Raw genomic sequence first — 25356 nt, forward strand, 5'->3', positions numbered from 1 at the left:
TTTTCTCTTTCATCTAGCCAAACTGAAAGTCCATATAAAATAAATGCATTTTTCAAAGGAGATGCTTCGTCTTAGCCTAAAATACTGTTTTGCTTTTAATGGATAGAGAGTGGGTCTCCACCTCCTGCAACTTTGTCATTTGTCTGGACACAACTGTGTACATACGTATGTGCATTTGTATGAGTGCAAGAGAGAGATGCAGATGGGACCGGGGGACAGCAGGCTGCATCCGTTATGTCCTCAGTTGCGCTGATGGTCAATGTCCGAGGTCAGGTGTGGCTGTTCCTTCTGCCTCCCCTTCCCCTGCACTGAGAAGACCCCAGGTTCCTGTTTTTATGCGGAGGCTGTGCACAGCAAACCTTATCTCACAAGAATAGATTGTGTACCAATCCTGAATAAACACTGAAGGAAGGGCTGAGACCCATAAAACTGTACTGAGTGGGACCACAAAGGTGTCTGGGCAAGAAATAAGGCACTGAGTATAGCAGACAGTGGTCTGCCTGCAGTTTTCACCAGTTTGGAGCTGGCAGTTGCAGCTGCAAAGCAGTTTGGCAGTGCAGGCCTGTAGAGTACCCAGATCTTCAAGTGAATTTTTTTTCTGTGCCTTGTTCTGCTTAGATGTGAGCATGAAGCTTTACTGTGCTTTGGGTAGACAAGAGTGAATTTGCCATGGTTAAAAGTTATATTCTCTAATGCAAAATGTGAAAACCAGTATTGGAGATCTTTCCATTAGTCCCAGCACTGTATCAGACTGAAAGAAAATGCAGAATGCTGAGGCTGTTCCTCACCTTAGAGCAGACTGTTCTCTGCAACAAGATACCACTATACCTCTGGTGCACAGAGAGCATAATGCAGCAGGAGACCCTATGGAAAAGTTCTGTTGGGTTTTTTTCCTCCTGTTTTTGAGAGATGGATTTGTGAAAGCAGGTCAGACAAAGCTTGGGGCTATATGGCTTGTTGTGAGTATGAACTTTGGTTTCCTTCCCCTTCCCTGTTACATGTAAGTCTAAAGGGAAAATATTCTTTAACAGAATGACTACAATTATTTAATTAACTGTTTGCTTAACTATAGTGTTGTGATTTTTCTGTGCCTGTAAGTGTCTTTCTTTCTAATACAGCATGCATTGGCACATCATCCTCTGTCCCTTCCTGGAAAGTATATTCAGGAGTCATGGCAATAGTCACGAAAGGTTTTGAAAGAGAATGTCTGTGCAGGTGTTGAGGTAGAGCTGCTTCAGCACCTGTAGCAACTTGTTTTCATACCAAATATTGCGCTGCCTCCTCATGCAGGCTTACACACAGAGAACTGTACCCAAGTACTCTCAGACTGACTCTCTAGGTGCCACCTTTACCCTTCTCACAGTCTTCCATCCCCTTTTGGGTACCCCTGCCTGGACGCTGGCTGCAGCACCAGCTATGCAATGATGGTGGTGGGTGGAGGCGAGTCCTGGGTCCTGCTGACTGACTAGGGAGCCATGTGCCAATGATGCTGTAGTGTCTGACAGGGCCTCTTGCTAAAGGTACTTGTTTCAGGATGAGCTGAGGTATGCTTTCACTCCCCTCAAAACCCCAGCTTGTTTCTGTCAGTTCAGTTTGGCAGGGAGGGAGGAAAATCCCAGCATCGTTTGTTGTTTGGTTGTACCAGGAGAAAGCCCCCAAGTAGGGACATAAATACAGTGAGCAGTAGTAGGGATCTGACTACTGGTGGGACTTACTCATCCCCCTGGCGCTGTTTGGATTTAGCCATCTGGCTCTGACCCTGCTTACACCTGTCAGCTGAGGGTGACAGTGCCAGAGCCAGGAGTTTGTGAACGTCCCCTTGGAACTTTGCCTGGCCAGCTGGCAGCATATATCATCAGCCAAGTCTCCTCTTCCTCCTCCTCCTCCTCCTCCTCCTCAACCTTGGATATGTCGATCAACGCATATAGCCATGCCCTCCAGCCCCAGTGAGGAAGGTAGATTTCAGCACCATCTAAGCCCAAATAGAAGCGAAGGGTTTCAGTCTTTCTTTCCTGCACTAGAGGAGGAAAAAATCCCTTCCCCACCCCCCCCTTCCTTGGTGGTCTCCACTAGGATGGGCACATCATGCCCATTGGAGGTCATACCTTAGCAAGATGAAGCTAGCTCATTCTGGTGCTGGAATTTTAGAATGGAAAGGAGAGAATAGGAAGAGGAGGATCCTACCAAGCAGGATCGGCCGCAACCAGGAAGAGGTTAGAAGCAGACTGAGGTTTGGCTGCATTAGGACATGAGGCCTGTTCACTCAGATGTGCCTCTTTCTAACTTCTTCCAGTAATGCCATGCTCATATTTATCATCAAAGTGATAACTGCTGTTTGCCATTGCTGTCATCCTCTCATCTGTATGCCAACAAACCTCCCACCAGTTTGGGTGGCAGAGGCCTTTTAGGCTCAGCTCCTGTGGTGAAGGTGTGATGACCCTCCCTTCAAAACACGCCAGTTCTTGGCTGCCACTGGGACGCAGCAGCGCTCCTGCCTCTCTGCCAGGGGGTCTTTGAGAATGCTGTGTTAGTGAGCTACAGTCACATCCGTACTGCTTTTTTTTAAGCCACCCCCTACACCCCGATGTCTCTAACATTGATGGGGAAATAACATTTTCCCACACACAAACGGAGAATTGGTGCCACAGTGTCACAAAAACTAAGTTGATTCATTAAGCAATAACTTCAGGCAAAACCTGAACATTTAATAATTTATAAAGATGTATTTGTCCTCTTTTCTATCAGTGTATAACAACATATGCACTGTTTATAACCTGTTTATAAAAGGTTGTTGCCAATCTTAGGCTGCACTAGTTGCTTTTACACTGTGAAGCCTCTTACTTGCTGATGAACTTGATGAATGCATTTGCAATACTTCAGTAACCCGCCCATAACAGCCTCTCCTTTGAGTTCTTGCAATACCAACCTTCTGGATGAATCTGAATTATCACATGCCACACAGCCCGAGTTGGCTCCATGGCCTGCTACCCTAATTACCATTTGTTAAAGAGACTCAGGACTGCTAGGAAGGTATTTTGTGTGAAATGGATGGTGTTTATTATGTCCTCCAAATAACACTCAAGACTCTAAGCATAAATTACTAAGCAATAATCAGAAGCAAAGGACAGTGAGATGATCCTGTACAGAGTGGAGAGTAACCAAAATCAGAAGTTTCTTCAGCAGGTAAGACTTTTGCCACCTTGTAATCTTTTACTTTTTCAGCCTGATGCATGGCATTGTTTAACCAGCAGATATGTTAAGAAAAGACGACCTGAAATAAGTGCAGGAATTCGCCCAGTCGTCCTGGCTTAGATGAACTCCCAGTGACTTAGTGACCTCTCTTGCCCTTTGCTTACTATTAATCTAGAACCTGCCTTTCTTCAGATGTTTTTGCTAAGACTTTTACATAGTGTTTATGTTACGAAGAACTTTTTGATGCTGTCGCATCGGTGTTTGGACCTTCGGGTAAAGTGGACCTTTCTACCCTACTTCTTCAGGTTACCATTCCTGGGTGTTTGCTATGGTCATATTGCATTAGAGAGTGTGTGTGTGTGCCAGTGCTAAATCCATGGCTCCGGAGTGTCTTTACATGATAACAATCTCCTCGTGTTGGAGTCCACACCACAGTATCATCATGTCCATGTGACCTGAAGTGTGTTAGGATCTCCTTACAGACAGGCATGCAGTGCTGTACTCTGTCCAGGGTTTTTTCCCCTTAGGAATGACAACAGTTTAAAATGGTGCTGAGGAAAACTGTTCAGCCATATGTGTTTTTAAAAGGAGAAGCAATGCAGGACCAGTGTAAAGCATACAGTGGAAAGGAGACAGAATTCAGTATGATCTTTAATCCTACTTGTACTCTGGTTGAAGCTCAGCAACTTCTTTGGAGCTGTAAAGGGATTTCAGCATGTGTTCATCTATTAATTTATTAATTTTTTTATATCTGTGCTATTTACAGCAAGCCCTGTATTGCAAACCTGAAGCCATACTTTCTCATATTGTACAAAATTATGTGGATAAAACATCACTCAGCACATCTAAATGCATGCCTATATATGCAATCATCATGCATATAGTCACACATCTGTTTTTCTCTTACTTTCAGAATTATATAGTCTGTGGGCATGGCTGTGTGCTTTTTACATTGATTTAACCAGGTAAAATCAGATAATGTATATTCTATTGCAAATGCTGATATCCTTTCATTTTCCCATTTTCTTCAGACAGTGATAAATGAAAATTGATGTTTCGAAATTGAGAATTTCATTATCCAAAAAAACCTTAATGCTGACATGCAGAATTGGTCTAGCAGAAACAGAATATCTGATCCAGGTCATCATCAACTGCTCTCTAATTATGATGACAATACAAAAACGAAGCAAGCTTACCTTAGCTCGGGAGACTCTTCTTTGCTGTATCCCAGGCAGTTTCCTCTCCTTATTCACTTGGAAAGGGCAAATCCACTTGAACAAAGGAAAATAAATACTGGAAGAGTGAGGGATTTAAGGAGTCCTCATCTGAGCTCCTGATCCACTTGTTTTTAGCAAATTGCAAAAACCTCGATCCAGTAGTAGCTCAGAGCGACTTTCTTCTCCTCGTATGTTCTGTGGGCTGAGAATCTGCAAGAATAGACCTGAGACGGTGCTGCAAGAGAGAGACAGCGGGGGGACCTTGGCACAGAGTTGGACCAAACTCTAAATATAGCCCAACCCACTTTCCATGCAGTTCTCTTCATACTCTGAAGGCAGATGACCTTGTCAGAAAACTGACCTCCCAGCATGTCAGTCTCTGCAAAGAGAAGATCTAAGGGAACAGGACTGCAACGTAAAAGGACAGAAAAGCAATCAACCAACTGCTTGCAGCAAATGAATGTAGGTATGAGCTCTATTTTTACGGCAGTTGCAACTGATGGAGTCATAATGTGCTTTATTTGATCATTTAGACAAATGAGCTGCATGCCAGTTCACAAAAGACCTGTACAGATGAGAGATTGCGTTGTAATTGCTAGTCTTAAATAGAGAGCACTGACATAGATGAAAAGCCTGTCACCTTTCCTACTCTCAAAAACCTTAACGCAGCAGAGTGTGTAGTATTTCCCTAAAAGCTTCTGTCTATAAGAAATGATCCTTCCTTTCACTTGCTCTTATAGTAATACTTTTTGGAAAAGTGTAGTTAAATCCACAAATGTATATTCTGGTACCGTATAAATTTGAGATGCTAGGGTAGCTTGAAAGGGCAGTACAAACTGCAATATCAGAGGCAAAACTGCAGAGAAATGTGTAGTATATGCAGAGGAGGAAGCAAGAGAGTAAGAGGCATAGAAACATAAGCCTTGCGCCTTAGATAGGGAACTGCTTTTCAACAGATGCTTTATAATCCGGGGAATTTGCCACTCTAAACTCTGTGTGGCAACATGTCAGGGTATTTTGTTCTTAACCTGAAGGAGAGTTTAACTTGATAGGAGTCAACCTGATACTCTGTCAAACAGGGACCTGATACGGCTATGTCATATGAAGGCTTCTGAATAAAAAAAGCTGCAGAAATCTGAGCAACTCAAAATGTCTGCTCTCACGTTCTGTGTTTAAGACATGGAGCAGAGTTGGGATAAAAGATTGTTTGCAGTATTGTTCTTCAGTGGGATATATTTGTTGGTGGTAACATATATCTAAGTGTATGCTACATTATATGCATGCATGCAATTTTCAATATTCAGAGAAAACCTGAGAAAACATCAGGACTGTGATAACCTTATACTGTAGATGTATATGTCTGCAAAATATTTTTGAGCCAAAAAGGCCTGAATTATAATACCAGTCGTCAGTAAAGTAGCAATGTGTATCTATGAACAATAATTTTGGCCGCTAAGTTTTTGTGAAGTGTGCTATATATTTTTTTTAATTGAAGCCTACTATTTTTTACAAGTTCCACTGTGTAATTTTATCATGATCTATTGGCTTTAAGTCCACAGGGTCAGCCAGACTCTGTGTGTTACCTTCAAACAAAAAGTACAGCTGTAAGCCACAGCTGCTTCCCAAGATAGTGGGAGTACAGTAGAAAATATGAATCTTCTGCAGTATTAAGGGAGACATCATGTCTGGGACCATACTACATTCCTGGGCAAAACTTGCTCATAGTCAGACCTAGGCTAGAGCCCACCCATTAAGGAGTTTTATGGATTTATCCAAGTTCCTCTTTCCTCCCGATTTACCTATTTCTTCCCCATTAACAAGAATAAGTGTTTGTTAGGAGTGAATATTATAACAGATGAAGGATGCTGGTATTTGAAAAGAAGACCTGAAAAAGGAATGAGTCTGCCTTCAGATAGACATATGTTGAGTGACATACTAACACTGTGTAAGTAGTGAAATTCTAAACATATGGGATACTGACATCATTAAACACCAACAGCATCGTGCTATCTGCACTCCAGGGTGGTACCCTGATGCGATCCAGATCAACCCTACCAATTCCAGCTCCGCAGTGCCACTGCCATTTCTGCCTCCCTCTCCAGCGTTGGGATATTGAAATTGCCACAGATTCCCTCATTTAGAGTGTGAAGGAGATGAGGATAAGGGAGGGAATATGTACTGCTCCCCAGCATGAGTTAGTACTCTTCACCTTCTGCAACAAACAGCTGGAGCAGCTTCCACACATGATAGATCGGTAGTTCTTAGAAAAAGAAGGAATCACAGTGCTCGGTGGGTCCTAAAGCACAGGAATAGTCATACTTTGCCAGGAACTGTGACATGCACTTCTATATGAATATTGTGGAGGAAGAGTGATTTCTTGCTTATATAAATAATATGTTGGTTGGCTTTGGGGAGGGAGTGTTAATCTTTGGGGAGGCTTTTATAGAGCGGTACTGTTCATGTGTACAGGGCTGTAAATGTTGCCTGACCAACCCCAGTAATGTGAACGTCCTGAAAGGAGAGGAAAATGCTTTAAGAGTGGTTGTATGAGTTCATCCATATGGGTGGAACAGTATTTTGGTTGACAGCTGTATACACTCAAGTTTTCTTTAGCATGGCTTTTGCATGAGTCTCCTGTCCACACCACCAGGAGGGAAATATAGTAGGGAGTTGGGCTCTAGTTTGTGCCTAGCTTTTCCTGGGCTCATAACTTGTGTTTTCCTTATGATGCTGGACAGTCTTTCTGCTTCTTTGTAGACAGTTTTTCTCTTTGACTACCCGGCCTTCTTTGGTAGTGTTTCCTCTGGAATGATGTGGATCTAGCTTTTCCAGAGCCCAGGCCGCTTCCTCTCTCAGATGCTTCTGTTGGGATTGATACTTCTTTCATGCCAGCCTTGTGGGGTTGCCCCTCGTCCAGTCATACATTCTGTAACTAGTATTTGTGAACTGATTTTTTTTTCTATTAACCCAAAATTCCTAGGCTCTTGTAGTTGTTTAAAGATCCCATGGAACATTTCACAAGGTGAGATATGTGAACCATAATGGCTTGGCCAGTTTCCAATGTGGTCAACTGTATCCTGGCTTGCCCCATTACTCTGCTTTTCAGAGTTGGATAGAGTGTTCTCTTATTAGCATAAACTGTTGCACGGTATTGCTGGCATCCTTTTGAGTGGTTTCTAAAGTGGCTGTAGGGTATATAATGCCTGGCATCTGTAAAGAAGAGAAGCCCTTTTTACAAGGTTAAGTATTTCATTTTATAACCTTCATCCAGTGGATTTGTAAACAGCCAAAACCCATGCTACTTACAAACAAAACTGTCTCCCACCTCCCCATCTCTCTAGAAATATGCTTTTACAGTGAATTTGGAGATTTAAGAAGATTATTGGAAGTTTCAGCATAAAGGATAGTTTTTGAGAGAAGAAAAGAAAGAGAAATGAGGAGGCTGCAGCAACTTGTGGGCGTCATCTGAGCCTTCCCTCGTGTCATTGGTGAAGGGTACTAGAGCAAACAACAGAACTGATTTGCACTCTGTGCTGATGTATTATTGTATCTTCAGGCTCTGTCTGCTCTTGTTTGGCAGGCCCGTAATGAAGAAATTAAGTTGGATCACAAACAATAAAAGGGCCTGTCATATTCCTAACACGTCAAATCTTTGTGTTTGCCCTTTGCTTACCATAGGTTTTAAAACTACAGTGACTAAATGAATATTGAGTTCTCCGTTTTTACCTTGGCAATGCTGTTATTCCTTGTGTGAGGCAGCAATAGGATGTCAAATTCAACCCTTGTCTTGCAGGAGAAAAAGTTATTTTTATTAGAAGGAGGGTGGCCTACTACTTTTACATCTGATCAGTCACTTTCTGTGATTTTTCTGACATGTTTCTGTCTTATAAGGCAGTATATAAAAATGAAAAAAAGTCAAATTATGAATAGGGCTGGGTTGTAGCTGTACTACAAGCTGGGCCTAACATTGATCATGTTTATTCTTCTGTGCTTACATGTGTACATCAGAGGATTTCCTCTGGTCTTATTCTCCGATATGCCCTTTATTTTGTCTTCTGGGTCACTCCCAGTCAGCAAGTCAAGATGTGTCAAAAGCAAGCTTGGAAGTACCCATTATGAATATTAAAAGAGAAAGTGTTAAAAATGAGGGAGAAAGGAGGGGTAGTTGTTACAAATGCTCTGTGGGAGATTCTTTGCATGGCACATAGTTATGTCTGTGTGCTAAAATATTTTTATCATATTGGAGCATAGTGAAAATTAATTTGATATTATTCCGTTAAGACCTGTTCTTTTTTGTTTGAGCTGGCAGTGATTTTAATTTAAGTCGCCATTCAATGTAAGAAAGAGGAACCTAAACTGAATATCCTGTCACCAGATTTATTGGGCAAAAAAAATTGTTTGTGGTAGACGTGCCTTCTGAACTGCCTAGGGAAGGGGTTTACATTTTTGGAAGAATGTTGTCTTTGTAGCACAAGCTGATACTTAGAAACTATTAAGGAAATTCCTACAGACTGTTTGCAAGAAACTCTGGCTTGGCACAGGCTTAGGCTGGATGGAGTGGGAAGGAGCTTATGCCATCTGAATGTTACCTAATGGGACAAAATTGAAGCGCTTTCGATTCTTTGATAGGACTCTGTTTCTGCTCAGTCTCATATTATATGCCCTTCAGGTATGCCTCACAAGTACACTTTAGAATACCTTTTTTACCTCTACCTTGGCAGGTAGAGTCTGTGGTCCAAGGCATCCTCGCAGATACAGAAACTTACTGTTGTGCTGGAATAGGCCTGTTTGGGGAAAGGAGTCCTTAGTTCATAGAGATGGGAAGGGAAAACAGTGCCCAGACCTTGGGGGACCGTGGCTGGTTTGCAATGATGGAGCACTGGCACCACATGTAATTACCATGGAGATTATCTCAGCCCAGGCAGGGAGGCAGCTCTGTTCTCTGCTGCAGTAGGCTGACAGGGAAAGTTAACGAAGGAATGGTAATTAACTGGTAGTCTCTTGCAACGGAGCTTTACGTGCAACTTTTGACTTCCTAGTAACACTAACAGATACCAGTTCATTCACAGTTTTTCCTCTTTAGTTCCAAATGGTCAAAGTACCCAAGTATTTTAAGGCCTTATGAGTGAAGGCACTATATTTGATTTATAACCCTGGTGAGAAAAGTATGAACACTTCATCAGTGTTTTAAAACTGGAGTTGCAAAAGCTATAATGAAAAAAAAAAAAAAGGGAAAGATCTTCATTAATTTTTGAAGTGGCATACTGCTTAGCCATGTTGTCATTCTTCCTTGCATCAAAGATTTCCACTGAGCTGTATTATTATGTCTTTTGATGCAATTAAATAGTCATTTTTCACTTCCTGTCCGTATATGTGTTCTCTCACTGATTTTTAAACTAAATCTTGTTCTACTCTACTGTTTAAAATGATTTAGCTAATCCTTATTCAAGGGAGGTAAGGGAATGATTTTTTTTTTTTTTCTGTAATCTGTCATCTGGATTTCTCAGTTGTAACACTGCAGATGATATGTGCCCATAATAGGGAGAATTATTTATCTTTCTGGGGATGCCAGTGGACCCATTCTAATCTAGTCAGAGCAGTGTGAGAAATTAAGAGGGTACTGACACTGTTGTAGCTATTTTCGATGCAATGGTTGTGTGTTGATCTTCCCCAAGGCCAGATTAGTTTTGTAACTAACATTTTATCTAATTTACTAGCACTTTCTAAAGTATTGTCGTGGTAAATAGCCAGCAACTGGTCTGAAGAACCACATTAAGAATAAAATTTGCATTCTTAACCATTCCACATGGCTGGTCTGGAGGTCCCCAAAAGAGCTTCACAGCTATTGCTTGGCCAGTTGGCTTTACACCTTGGGCTCCAGGGTACCTGAGCTATTATTAGGCTTCTCAACAGGAAAATTCAAAGCTGTCCATTGCCTACAGAGAGGGAACTTGGAGAGGATTGTCGTGGTAGACATGAAAGAGATCCTCCTTTCTGGATTAGCAGTGCTGGTGACACACAGATGAGTAATTTGGGATCTGTCCAGGAGGCAGTTTGAGCTGCTGCTTGCCTATTGCCGCTGCACACCGCTGGCTTTCATACCTGCTTCTCCCACTGCTATGCGGCACCTTTCCATCCCTTCTGACGGCCTCTCCTTGTCTCTCTATCCCTTTCCTTTTGTCAGGGAAGTAGCTGAGCTTGGAACGCTTTAAAATATTTAAAATGTTAAACGTTTTTTCTTAGTTAATCAGCCCCCCAGCCAGGCCTGTTTTATTTAAAAGACCTCATCTGTTCCTTTGGATACTGGTGGGCAGCACAGCAGGACCTGCCAGAGCTTCACGTTTCCTGCTGCCTTGAGGAGTGATACCGTAGTGGTATGTTAAAATACTGTCATCACCATTTTTAGCCCAGTTACTGTGATCAGCATAACTGTGGTGGCAAGAGGAGGCCTCTCAACTGAGCAAGGATGAACACAGATCAGTACTGTTTAATCAGCTAATAAATAAAAACATAGCCTGCAAAGCAGCCTGAAATTAATCCATCGTAGCACACCCAAATTGAATGAACTATGCCCACCTACAGGGTAATGACAAGCACATACATTCCTGTAACGTATCTGAAACTAGAAAGAGAGCATAACAAATACAAAACCTATTTCCACAGTGTACAGGGCTTTTTGTTAAAAATCAGAAAACACAGGCTTTATTTAAAGTCTGGTTTCAGATATGAGGCAATTTTAGAACAGTCAGAGGAAGATGGAAGTCGGGGGAAGGGGAAAGCGGGGAGGGGGGAACAATAATAAATTGTGTACAAACTTTGTTTTCATGCAAGTAATTCTAGTTAAGTACTGATATGTAGCCCTGATGGGGGCATAAGGGAGAAAGCCGGGATTTCTGTTCAGACCCAGAGAATCTTCAGACCAGGAGTGTGTCTCTGACTCTGGGCAGTGCCAGATATGTCAAATAAAAGTTGAGGGAATCTCCCTCGTGGACACGCAAGACAGGTTTTCTCCAAATTCCGTCACAGAGATTAGTTTAACGGTAAGAAATGAACTTGTCCTGTACTGGCTTGTGTCACTGGGGGTCTTTTGGATACCAAATAGATGTCTGATCTCACTTAGCTTCCAGTTTAAAAAAAAAAAAAAAAACAACAAAAAAACAACTAGTGGAACTTATTCCCTCAATTATCTTTGGGTATGTATGCAAAACAATATTTTTCTATTCTGAGCTTTCTTTTTAAATGCATGTTCATTTTTCCTATATTATGAAGAGTTGTAAGCACTATGCCTCCTTTCTCAAAAAACCCCTTCTGTCCTCTTCATCCCCTCTTCCTGTGAGGAACTTCCCATAGTTGCCATCATTTCTGTCAGCTTCCTTTATCTTCATTTCAGTCATAGGCTGGTTCAAACCACAAGTCGCATTTTCCAAAGAATTTTAAGTTTATTTTCTGTTCCTTTTCAGTTGTAACTTTTTCTTTATTTGGGGGCATTTGGAGGTGAGCTGCCTAGAAAAGTTTCACTTTTTCAGTCAGCCTTAGTCCTTATAAGAATTAATTATTTATGTTGTGGTCACTGTAGCTCCTTTATTAATCATTTCAGAGTAGAAAAGTGGCATGTGAAGGTCAGAAGTCTCAGTAATGGTGAACCAGCCTAGTAAACACAAATTTGTATGTACTAGCTATTTTGTACAAACAAGATTGCATTCATATCAAAGCACGTGTCATTATCTCCTATATCATTAAGGTCTTACCTGCCTTTAAAAATACTAGTATAAATGACCAAGCAAATGTGCATTCTTTCTGAATATATTAGTTAAAGCTGAAGATTAAAAGGAACCTGATAAATTACCTACATATCTGTGTGCTTATTTATTTATGTGTATGTGTAGAATATGCAGATGTGTATGTATTAATATGGGGTGTATATGTATATAATTAGTATACATATTGAATGTACTTAGACATATGTGTGTATATCAATACTAGATTTGAAAGAAATTAGAAACCATTGCACTGAATGATTTTAAATAGTGATCAGTATCATAAATGAGAAAGTCTTATTTGTATATATATGTGTGTGTGTTAAGCATAAATGGCTTTTTCCATTTCAGCATGGTTCAAAATAAAATCAAATATAAATACTTAATGTCTGGAAAGCCAGTTAGTATGTGCCATGCTGCTGATGTAATACCAAAGGAAGAAGCATGAAGAGCTGTGGAATTCGCATTTATTATTCTATATCGAGAGCATTACGTGACTGTTCAGACATCTTTAATGAGCTTGTGCTTGTGTAAGGTCCACACGTTGCAGGAAAATAGATGCAGAGGATTGCTGCGCTGAACATCATCACCCTTTCAGCAGCATTTTTCACCAGCACCTGCCTGCCTGCTCATTTGCACTGCAAGGGAGATCAAAGTCAATGTTGTATTAATCAATTAGGTTCTGCATTTGTGCCAACTTAGTATTAAGGAAGGATTTGTGCTCTCTCTTGTTCTGGCAGAGAGGAGTCTCCTGGGCAGCTTGACACCTCAAAGCAGGGCAAGCATTGCTGCTCTGATACAGACATGTTTGGAATCTGTGAGCTGGGTGCTCCTGCATTTATTCACATCAAATTATGATTTATTTTGTGAATAACCCTGCTGACATCAAGGTAACTATTTGCAGAGGAAAGTACACTGTTTAATGTGAGCATGGTTGGCAGAGTCTGGCCTGTGGTACTTTGATGCCCACAACAAAACACTCCTGTCATCGTGGGAGCTGACATGGTGTCACAAACAATCACAACTCGAAACTAGCTGCTGTCTCGACTGGGACGTGAGTGGCTGTTTCTGGAACAAATAAAAGTTCTGCTGTTGTATGAAATAAAGATACTCAGGTACTGCAGAAAGATGCTCAAATTTGAACTCTTTTCACAGGTGTTTGTTGAGTCTGAGGCTGGACATTGATTCCCCTCTTCTCTTGCTTCTTGCTGAAAGTAGAGGATGTTGCATCACGAAGTGCAGTCCAAAACTCAGATGGGCAGTGGACAGGTGGTACATTGTTTGTCAGGCTATTTCAGATCATGGAAACCATTTGTCCAGTTTTAGATTGCTATTGCTAGCAGTGTGTCTTTTAGTTATAAGAAAGAGAAGAGGTTATTTAAAACTTAGACGACTCCTGTTTGCCTTTCAGAGCATGCCAAGTGGGATTTAAGAAAGAATGCTTAAAGATCACAGGCAGCTTTCCCTGAATCTATTTTATGCAATTCTCATTTATTTCCGACGTGAAGTAAATATGTTGAGAAAGAGCTGGCTCAGCAATTCAATTTAGTGAGACATGCACAGATATGCTCTGGAATGGGTGATTGGGGCTCAAGCATGGTGAGCAAGAGGGACAAAGAGGTGATTAGTTCTGATTTCTTTGATGTACTTCATATATATCATTGTTCCACAGCCTGCTTGGATGTAGTACATCCAGGACCCCAGGGGTGTGGAGCTGGTATGTGAAAAAGCTGGTCACTCCTGCAGTATCTCTGGAGTCGGGACAGAAGTCAATGATGGGTTTTCAAACACAGAAGCTGCCCTACCAAAATGCAGCACAAGAAGTTTACTAGAGGAAGGGTGATACGGAGGGAAACAAGCACGTGGTAATGCACAATGGTAACACTGAGTTACCAAGGCACCTTTTAAACTGCCAGGAGTATGCTGGATGATGTAATTTTTCAGCTGCTTCTAATGAAGTATCATATCTGAGATTCCAAAGTGGCCAGAGGACATAAGTGGTCAGTGAGTTTGGAGAGGAATAGGCCAAGGAAGGAGCTCTTGCTGTGCAGGGGCAGGCATATGGTGCAGGAGCACTCGGACATCCTCAGGAGAACAGAAAGGAGGAACCCAGTAGATTGACACAGGTACTTGAGCTGTAATCTAAGGAAGAAATTTGTTAGTCTCCCAGACCCTCAGCTTGCTGTCTTTTCCTGCTCGCCTGCTGCCATGTGTTAGGCTGTACAGGACTAGACAGATTTTTTTTTTTGCATTAATAATAAATTTATAATAATGTAAATTCATATCATCATTCATGATACTAAAAAAAAAAAAAGTGGGCTTTGGAATACTCTCTCCTTTTTACTTCTGGTGGCCAATAAACTTTCACAGAAAACTCTTCACCTTCAGCCAACGTCTGATGAACACTCTTTGGACAGTAACAGTGATGTTCTAGCAAAAGTGGCAGTCGTGCTGGGGATGGCTGCTCATTCTTCTTGTTATGATCCAAATGACAGCTCAGAAGAGTCAGTTGGACTCAATTTGTCCCTCAGAAGAGAGGGAAAGTAGCTCATGAGGGCAACTCATGGAGATCAGTGCCATGTATTTCCTAGTGTACAAGTAAGCCTGATTTAGACCTGTCATATCCCTTGCTCATGTCCTTTGAGAAGAGATCCCAGAATGGCCAGCCACCTAGTGTCCTCTGAAGTTGACTTGGCACCAGCTTAAGGGGCAGCTTGATGTTGCAGCTACCCTGTGGTAAAGGGCTGCCAGGACTGACATCCCTGCTCTTCCACTGCCACCAGCCACTCACCCCCATGGGCTCCAGCACTTGTGTGGCCACAGTCCATTCAGCTGCTGATTTGGTGGCTGTGCCTGTAAAGAGAAGGAAGCAAATTGGCCAGTTGAGCTGCAGTGTCCACTTGGTGCACACATTTGTGCATTTGCTCTAGATCGGGAAAGTGGGGGCTTCTCTTGTTCCCAATTAATAATTCAGAATATGTCTTCATCCTGCGTTGAGATGCAAACAAGTGCTGCCAGTTCTTCCATGGTGTTCGTTTTGGTCTGAATTAAGTTCGTTAACGTGTTTATCTAACGCCTTCACAGTGGGACACGGAGTGGAAGTTACAAGATGGTATCATTCCAGGCATAAATATATACCCATTTTGTTACCTGTTCTGTCAGATTAGGATTTTCAAAGCCACTGCCTTACTGCCATATCATATATAATGTTGCATCTGTGGATGAATAAAGATTCCTTTTTTCCCCTTCGCATCCTTTTAGTTACCTTACACTTCAATTCTTTGGCATATCTTTCACATATCCTTTCACTTAGCTTTTTTCAAGAAGTACCTATTTCAACATGGAATTAGTAAATACCAGCCATAGTTGGATTTTTTTTCTCTCTCTCTTTCATGTTCTCTGGCCATCAGTTTGCTCACAGCTAGTGATTGCATAGATATACTTGCATCATCCATATTTGGGGTGATGCTTAAGAAATCCTACTGTTCCTCTTTGTTCAAAATAAGTAACTTAATTTTGAAGCTGTGAACTTACAGCTTCAGAATACAGGAGACTGCAGCAATGACTAAGTACCTGTTGGGCAGAAATATTCCAGATACAGAAATTGAATTATTCAGTTCAATGCATATTAATGCTTCTGGCAATGATCAGGGAAGTAATTCAGTCCCCAGCAGAAACTTCTGTGTTTGAATATAATATCTTAAGCACTAATATAGCACTATTAGAGGCATCTGTTGTTCTGGATAATTTTTTCCCCCAGAGTCTCTCTGTAGATAAAAGAGATGAAAAAGAGAATGAGTAGAAACCTCTTAATTTAAATAGTTTTCTTTCAAAACATAAGCCTTTTTTAGTCTGGTGGACATTCTGCTTAAACTTTGGGAATGGTGCCTTTGCCTAATTATTACCAAAGTAAGAGACACACAATTAAAATCTACTTGCAGAAAATGTCTGCATACATTTTTGTTATACCAATCTTGTAATTTTTACTCTTCTAGGTACTTGGTGTCAGTAAGCCATTTGGGGCTTTTGGATGGAGGCTGGGGTGGGGTTTATATGCATTTTTGTGTGTGTTTGGTTTGATTTATTTTTTTTCTTCCTTCATCTGCAAGACTTGTTTTAGTAGGAGGAGACAAGTTATTCCTAAAGAAGCGTCAGCAAACTTAGCAAGAAAGATGTATTTTTACAGTACTCCTATGGACCATAATGCTATTAGTCTTCAGTACTAGTGCTGTTGCTTGTTTTGGGGTCTAATGAGATTGGTCTGTAATTATATATGGTGAATGCAGTGCTACAGATCCAAGATTATGTTTTATGTGTTCTGAAATAATGTGGAGAGATGTCATGCAACTTGAGATGCAGTTTATCAAAAACATCTTCTTTCATTGTTCACTGCTTAGCTTAATTCAAAGGAGGTTTTGGAAAGATTAGATATTTCTACCTGTGATACTGCAGCTGGCATCCACTGTGCAGCATTCCAGAAAGATAAAGAAATATCTTGCCTGCTAGATGTAATACTGTGAAGAAGAAGGGAAATCTGGGACTTTTCTTACAATAGATTTCAAATACCAGTGTTCTAAACTGATAAAAAATCCTGTTACAGCTGTACTTATTGCCAATCCTGAGATTGTATCATTGTGCCAACCTTTCAGCTGAAGATTTTGTCGCTATTTTTGAATGCAAAGATAGGGGATGGATTTGAAAAACAGCAACAAAAACTCTTCTTTTTTCTCATTAGATCCTTCAGATGATGAAGCTATTGAGAAAGCAAGTGATAACAGGACAGCAACACCTCAAGATTCAGATTCCAAACCTGCTGTGACAAAGAAAAGAAAGCAGGTTCGTAAACTAACCAATTGTGTAGTGCACAGAGATGATAATGCATAGGGAAACATAGTCTCTTTTCATTCAGTAAAGGGACAGTTTTCTTCACTCTGTCTGATCTGTTCATGTAATAAGATTGTTTTATTAAATTATTTTGCCTTATTTGGAAGTGATCACATTCCAGTACATTTTAATAATAACAATAATATATAACTTCACTCTTGTTTCGTGTGAGTTGGGATTGCCAGGCCTGCCTCCTGCAAAGTGACTGTCTAGTGATAAAAACCTGGATGGGTGCTACTGAGTGTCCTCCCCTGTAATCTTTTCTCTTTCCCTGCATGCACAAGGTCTGGAAAGCTATATTTATATGTTGTACAGCATCTCTACCCAAGCATGTCCCCAGTGCAAGGTCCAAGTGAAGAGTAATTTAGGTCTATATGGATTGCTGTTTTCATAACCTTTCACTACTAAAAGCTTCCTTTAAAACCAGTAGGAACTGTGTTGTTCAGCGTTACATGGAATATGCTAAGGAAAAGGCAGCAAGGTCTTTTGACACAGCATCACACCAACTTGAGCAAAAAAGAGTCATCTAGAGGTCAGCTGATTTTAAAAGTCTCTTATTTGAAGGTAAATTTTTTCTGCCTTCCTGATACCACACAGGAGAATCGACTGAATGGCTGTCAAAGAGGTAAAATTACACTGGAAGCTATCTCTCCTTGAGGTTATGGATATTAATTTTGACCCATAGGTCAATATTAATTTCACTGTGTGATGCCTAGGCAGTTGCCCAAGTGAAAACCATTTGCAGGGACATTCTTTTTTTGTAACAGAGAAGTGTAAACAACACAGTAGCAATCACTACACTTTTGGGTGTCTTTCCAAGAAGACTAAAGGTGGAGGGAGCAAAATCTCTGAACTGGTTTCACGTTTTGATTAGGAAAGAGAGAACTGAGCAATACAGGAGAAAGCTGTATTGCCTTTTTACATGCTCTGCCAGGGGGTCAGATGCTGAGGACTTCAACTCGGTGAGGATGCTTATGGAGCCACTTTTTGTCACTGTTATCTTCACTTAAGCGTTTAGAACTAAGTTAAGACAGTTTGTTTGGAGGAGTTGCTTTGCTCTTTCTGTGAGAACATTAGAAAGGGTAACCAACACAGGTTATCATGCCAAGGTGGATCAGGACTGCTCAGCTCTTCCTGTCGTATAAAGAATATCAGTTTGCATTCTGGAATTGGGTAATTTGATATTTAGCCATGAAGCTCCAGGAGGTAATGCTTTATGGGAGCTCAAGGTCATGGATGTGTTATTACATGTCTTTTAGAGTAAAATACTTGCAAAATTAGATGTAGTTACGGAAAGCTAGTAGTTTTGTAGTTCTGGCGCATATAACACAACCCATTTTACTCATCGCTGCCTTATTCACAGGCTGGAAGCTATTCTGCAGTGGACTTGGCACTTTAAAGCCAGTCAGGAGACAACCAAATAGAATTATGAACATTTGTGTTTCTAGTCTGCAGGCTGTCCTCAGGCTTACAATGAAATGAATAATTTGTCTCCAATCTGAATGGCACATTGATGTGTTTACTTTGTCACAAACTCCAAAAGTCAGAGTGTATGGCTGACCTAGAATGTAAACTTTGACACACACGCAAGAATGTTTTCACTCTACATTTGAATTTCCAGTAACTTGGCAACATGTAAAGAAAAAAAAATTGTTAGAAATATAATACAGGAAATATTTTATGTTCTGTCTATGATTAACAAACAAGGAATTTATGACATTTTAGTTCATAAATCAATGGTCTCAGCACAAATTTCCTGTTTTCTGCATTTTAAGAACTTCCATGTAAAAATGGCATAAAACCACAGAGCACAAGGGAGCCGTGTCAAAAAACAGTAGGTTGTCTGCTCTGTGTCTTGCATAAGAAAAACATGCAAATGACCTTTTCTTAAGGGTGGCATGCAAAGAGCTATTGCATGAGTAGGTAGGCAACTAACATTTGAATAAGGGTCAGAAGTTCGGTCTAGATCAGATGCCTAAATATTTTAGACTGCACATCATCAAAGATGTGTGAGTTCACAGCCATTCATCACCATGAAGTTTCTCTTTGTCTTTTGGCATTAAAAAATGTCTGAATAAAGTGGACATATTGCTGGGCTAATAGTATACTATGCCTAAATATATGTATGCTGTTGTAAAGGAAATAATTTCGAGTTTTAACATGCTTCTCTGAGGAAGCAAGGCTTTGACTACAAGCCTGCTGTGTAATTCTGTTGAAGTTGAAAGGAAGGGTTACATACTGCCCTCAGAAAAGAAGCCATGTCATTTGGTGATACTTTTACACATCTGAAGGAAGGGTTATCAATGAGAAAATTTTATTTCTCTTAGAGAAAAATTTTCAGCTCTGTGGCATGATTTTATTCTTTTCTCATGCAGATGCCAGTTGGGAGTGTTTTGCAGATTTATGTAAAACAGTTTACAATGTATATGAAAGGAGAAATGGGCCCGAAGTGAATGAGTGGCATTTTTCAATATGCTGAAAGAGTGGTAGCACTTTCTAGGATAGGGAACCATCATAGTCTACTGGAGGAAAGAGATTCAGCTTGGCCCCTTTCTGGCTTTTTGTTTGCTTGGTAGTATCCCTTGACTAAATCAATCCAAAGGCTTGTCTGCATAAAATATGATGTTGAACACGGAATTTATGATTATAACACCTGGCAAGTTGTCTTTGAGTATCTATGGACAGCTGGGATGCGTAAGCGTAGAGCAGGAACTGAAGGCAGAGGGTAACTTCATTTCAGTTGCAGTGTCTGGGAATGCTAATGGTAGGGACAGGAATGAGGAAATGTATGGTGGTGTTTTAACAGCACTTGAATCAGAGTCAGGACAGAGATTTTTTTAAAAAGAAACAAACAAACAAAAAAAAACCCAAAAAGCTTATGTTAACCTTAAAAATTCCAGTTTTGTTAGTTGAAGTGAGTTTCTACTTGCAGTCATTCCCTTGATTTCTAGTGAAGATAATACATGTTTATACCTGAGAAAACCACACAGAAAGATAGATCTCTGTTGTTGAGGCAAGATACGGTCCCTATCACAACTTCTCATGGGTGGGTATTTATCCAGGTTGCGTTACATTCCAGCCCTAGTGGTAGAGTGCTTTGCTGGCTGTAGCCAGTCCCCAACCAAATCCTCTCTGCTAGTTCCTAAGTATCGTTTCAAACCTTGACCAGTTTCAGGGCCACTTCTATACAGTACTGCTGCCTTTGCAAGTGCAATGGCTGTGGTCGCATCATGGCACAGAAAGCAGGAGCAAGCAATAGGTCGTTTGTTTGTGTTGAGCATGGTGGTACCCTGCTTTTTATAGCTAAATTAGCCAGGGGAGTGGGGAGAAAAAGGGAAATGTAGGCATAATAGGAACAATTAAACCCCACAAAATGCTTCTGATAAGGATATGAGAGTGGGCTTGGAAAGGCATAAATGTGCTGGGGTAGGGTCGTATAGTACCAGTTGTCATGAAGTGCCCTTCTGTTTTGGGGGGACCAGTGCAAGGAGGGCTCAGATACTCTGAATTTCTGTTAGCTTTCCTTTGGCCCTCTTGGTACTGTTGAAGCTGCCCTCACAAGGGAACAAAGGAGCAGCTTCTCTGGCTTTCAGCTGGGCTCACTTTCCTGCTGATACTTTTCTTCCAGGCTTTCCCCGGGGACCAGTGCTGGATTTGCTATTCCTGAGCTTTTAATGCTCCATGTGATGAGACTTGTCTGCAGTTTCTCACAGGAGCAGATTTTTCCAGCCAAATGCATCCTAGTATCAAGGAGCTTTTTCCTGCACCTCAGCCTATTTTCCCATTGCTCTTCATCAAGTCGCTTACTAAGCTCTAAAACCCGTCTGTGTAGATTAATTTGCATTTCCATGAAGTGGAAGTCTCTAAGAAGGCAAAAGAAAAGAGAATTGCTATGCTCAAAACAAGGAAAGCCTGTGCCTCGCTTCCTCCCTTTTGGACAATTTTAGGTGGCTAAGGGCAAATCCTAACCCTGGCTTATGCGAACAGGGACTCTGGTACAAATGGACCAGTTCAGCCTGCTCACTCAGGCACAAAAGAAGGTTAATGATAGCAACACGTGTTGGATGAAGATTATTCTGAAATGCACCATGTATTTTTCTTGTGTATGTTTGACCCTGACTGCAGTGAGGAGACAAAGCAAGAATGGGGTAGAACAAATTTGAAACATGTTTTCCTAAATTTGCATTACAAATGTAAAAGGAAATCCAGAGCATGATTGTTTCCAATTATTCAGACCCAGTTCTGTGGTATCTTTCACTGTCTGGATGCTCACCTTAGACCCAGTTATTTTTGATCACTGTTGGGAAAGTTTAGAAAAACAATCACACACAATAAGAGATGAAAAATATAAAGTTTGTGAAAGGTTTTGTTCATGTTTTCCTCTTGATTTTTTTTGTATGTATCAAATGTATCAAAACCTGCTTTTCACCATTTTATGAAATTGTGACTACAACCTGTATGTTTCAACTTCCTGGTTTTTTATTCCCCTCTTGGTTACAACAACATAGATCTCAATTCCAAAATTACTCCAGATATAGGTAACTAAGAATTTGATCCCTTCTACAGGTGGGGAAGCTTGGGTTTTGTTTTTCGCTAAACCCAGCATTATACTTTCTGTATCTCCCTCTTACCTCTCCTTGGTGACTTTTTTTTTTCCCCCCCGGGGGTCCAGATTTTTATGTTTAATTTTTTTTTTTTTTTTTTTTAAATACATGCTTTGCAGCCTACAGAGTGTTTTCTAAGTCAGCCTGAAGAAAAACAAGAGAGCACTGTAAAGGCAAAGAAGAGAAAGAAGGTATGAATGTCATAGAATGTGTTTAGGGACTGGGCAGTGGGTGTATGTGCTATTACAAGATTCAGAATTGGGACAACCCTGTGATGATGAGAAGTAATATGGTCATAATGTTGCAGCCTCTTTTAGAGAAGAATAGAAATTCCTGCTTTTCTGACGTCACTCAAAATACCCATTCCCAGCCTGAACTGTGGCATTGTGTCTATACTCTGCTCAATTGTTGTATATGTCTACACTCCACTTCCAAGTGTTGCGTGCTGGGAAAATTAACTGTATCAAAGCAAGGTGGAATTCCAGTTGCTGCAGAATCTGCCCCACTTCAACGGTGTGGCCAGGCTCCAGCTGCTGTTGTATCTTTTGAGCCAAAAACTGTCCTTGTTCGCTCTTCTCCTCATAGCATAAGTATATAAATAAATACTTTGTCCCTCTGGCCATGCTCCATCCTCACCCTCAACAACAAACACACTCTGCAGTCTAGATGGAAATTATATGACACTGGGCAAGTTAATTGTCTTTCAGGACAGACTGTAAATAGTTGGCTCCCTTGCAAGGCTGAGAGGTGGCCTTTTTATATTATGTCAGGCCTCTTAATCATCCAGGGAATGGGAAGAGTGAAGAGAGGGATTTTGCTTTAAATGCAGCTCTGGCAGAAGTGACTGCAGTACTTGTTCTACTGCTGCCAGAGCAAAAGCATCCCATGACAGAGATTGGTGAACCAAACCCAACAAAAAGACCCTTTTCTCAGGCAAACAATAGGCGCTTAGTTACACCTTTGGTTTCAGTGGAGCTAGGCCACTAACTTGACATACACAACCAATCAAAAAATCCATCAGGAAATATTTATCAGGTTGATCTATGGGTTCCAAACAAAGTGCTCTCTCCAAAAATAAGGAAAAGGCAGGGGGAAACCCTTTGCTTTTAAGCATCTGGAATGAATTGGAAGAAAAATAATAAAATTTCCTGCACGAGGAACATTTCCCCACAGCTCTCCTTGAAGTAAGGGAGTTTGCTCAGGTGTCCTTGCTCTTGCTCTTACGGAATTTCTCGTTAGTATCAGGCTTCTCCCCTCCGGAGTGCCGTAATTTTCCTGAAGGAACCAAGTGGCCCAACAAATGACATAATGGTCCTGTGGAACAGCAGCTTATACTGAATTACAAAGTAAAATGAGCCTGATAGTTCTGTCTTGCTGTCTGCTAAATCAGAGGTTCCTAAATGTGGGTTAATTACAAGGCAGGTTGTGGGGCTGGGGCTGGAGAAGGGTGCTTGTGGTTGACAAGAAGAACAACGAAGAGGTTTGGTTGTGGGCCTCATGCAAAGGCTGTGTGTGCTGCTGATGGCCTCTGGTCACTCTTGGAGAAAACAGCTGCTGCATGGCAGAAAAATACAACTGTGCGAAATCAGGGTGAAACTTGGGAAGGAATGCTACAGCTGAGGCACTGCAAAAACCTGCTGAACAACCAGACGTCCACTGGAAAGTCTTCCAGGGACTGCAGAGGGCTTTGCACCAGGCCAAAGGTAGACTGAGAGGAAGGCCTAAGGACTTCATCTTGGCATATCCCACTGTCAAAGATTTAGTTGGGGTCTTGCAAACACACAGCTGGCTTTTAGCAGAGGTGAAGCAGGCAGCAGCCAGAGTGGCAGATGGCTGGGAGAGGCAGCTGCCTACTTTGCCTTTGCTGTAGGGTGGAGTGGCTTCAGCAGCCCCCATATGGCTCTTCCCTGTTCAGCCTTCTGCCCCTTATGCTGCCATTACGGGAGTATTTGGGATGTATTGGGCAAGAGGGAGAGACGGAGTAGTGGGGAATGGAAGAGAAGGAGGGAGTGGGTGCTGGGATGGAGTGAGGGATGGAAGATCAGTCCCCTACATTAAAATTCCTGCTATAGCTCTCTTCAAAATTTCCATTGATCTTTGCTGCCTTAGCAAATTTCCGTTGACCTTAGCCTGCCGAACTTGCACTGAAGGTACCCACCACCCCTCTAAAGCTGCCAAAAATGCTTCTAGGCCTACCTCATCTCTCTGTGAAATCTCACTTTGCCTCACAGATACGTACCCTATTGCTCTGTCCTAACCACACTCTCCTGCTCCTTTTCCCTTCTAGGCTCATGCTGCCATGCATCCTCATGACAGCAAGTTCAGTTCAGTTTATGCAGCTGCGAAACCTTAAGTTGGCCTTCCACAATTGAATCACTTCTCAGTGAGAACAAGAGAGGCTTCGCATTCTTGCCATTCTCACTAGGCTGCCTCTATCCTTGAAAATCTGGTGTTTTCTTAAATGCTGGCAGATCATTCAGATAACAGGAACCCTGTGCTATTCTATCCCCGTGATCCATTTAATTATGGGGAAAAATACAGCAACACTTTCACTTCAGTGAAAAATCAGACCTGTTATTTGCTAACATTCCTAAGGTGTAAAACGCAATCGTTATAAACTCATGTCCAGGCTCTAAAAATTATTAGTTTGGTTTAAAAAATTATACATCTTGGAAGAACAAAGTACCTGCTGAACTCTTTCCGCTTGACTTGAGGTTTTGTGCGTTTTTAACTCATTTTCATCACACTTGCATGGTATTCTGTGAATATAGCTAACCATCTTGCTTTCCAAAATAGATAGATAGTTACTCTATTTTAATCAAAATATAACCAAGACTTATATAACCACTTGATTCCTGTTATGCTTTAAGAATAATAAGTTAAAACAAATGACGAAAAAACCCTGAATTTTCATACTGATACTTAAGTGTAACAAAAGCAAAACTCACAAAACCATCTTTCAGTTATGTTTTTGTTACGGCAGCATTTCAGGTGAGTGCACAAGATATTTTATCTTTGGGCTCACAAGACCATCTCATCGAAGTATCTGAACTTGCATCTGAAGTCTTCATCCCCACTAAAGATGAAGGGAATCTTGTCCCATTGTAAGGTATTTTTCTAATTAGGCTGCAATTAAGCCCATATAACTGTATAAAGTTATGGAGCAAGATTTATGTACAGTGTTGTTAGCTAGCCAAAGAGCAGAAATTATAGAAATGCCATACTTACCCATTTTACTTGTTTTTTTAGAAGAAAATTTCTGATATTCTGGAAAAATCCGCTCCAAAACCTGGTGTCCCTGCAGATCTACAAAATCTTCTTAGTCAACATTTTGGTGAAAACCGTTCAGTGATTGAAATAGAGGAATTAAAGCTGTCAGGTAACTTACCCTACATTTAGTAGATAAATAATGAGGGTTTTATGATACTGTTGAGTTCCTTTTCTGCAGAAGAAAGAGAATTTTGGGGACAGGTCTTGAGTGGTACTTTTTTATGGAAATATTTTCTTATACTGTATGTTAATTTGATGTTTAAGTAGAGATGTTAGTTTCTTCGGAATAAATGTGAGGTTTCTTGGAATTACAGAAATGAAAAGAAATGTTAAAGTGTGTCCTTTTATTGTAAAGTATTAATTTCAGAAGCTCACTTTTGTCATAGAAATTATATGATTCCTAATAATAGCTTCCAAGATGCTGAGAGAGTG

The 25356-nt window shown here is 41.0% G+C and overlaps 1 protein-coding gene across 1 annotated transcript in view; it reads left to right on the top strand.

Moving 5' to 3' along the window:
• The first annotated feature begins 4799 nt into the window (after positions 1–4799).
• The window catches only part of CMSS1 (cms1 ribosomal small subunit homolog (yeast)), a 31869-nt gene continuing 11312 nt past the window's right edge, over positions 4800–25356 (top strand). Inside the window, exons 1-4 of the mRNA XM_010567355.1 lie at positions 4800–4875; positions 16902–17002; positions 21774–21845; positions 24904–25033. Of these exons, the coding sequence (XP_010565657.1) occupies positions 4866–4875; positions 16902–17002; positions 21774–21845; positions 24904–25033 (313 nt within the window). The 5' untranslated portion in view covers positions 4800–4865. The remainder of the gene's footprint in view (positions 4876–16901; positions 17003–21773; positions 21846–24903; positions 25034–25356) is intronic.

This window comes from Haliaeetus leucocephalus, unplaced genomic scaffold (assembly GCF_000737465.1).
Source record: "Haliaeetus leucocephalus isolate CR32 unplaced genomic scaffold, Haliaeetus_leucocephalus-4.0 Scaffold228, whole genome shotgun sequence".
Taxonomy (NCBI): Eukaryota; Metazoa; Chordata; class Aves; order Accipitriformes; family Accipitridae; genus Haliaeetus; species Haliaeetus leucocephalus.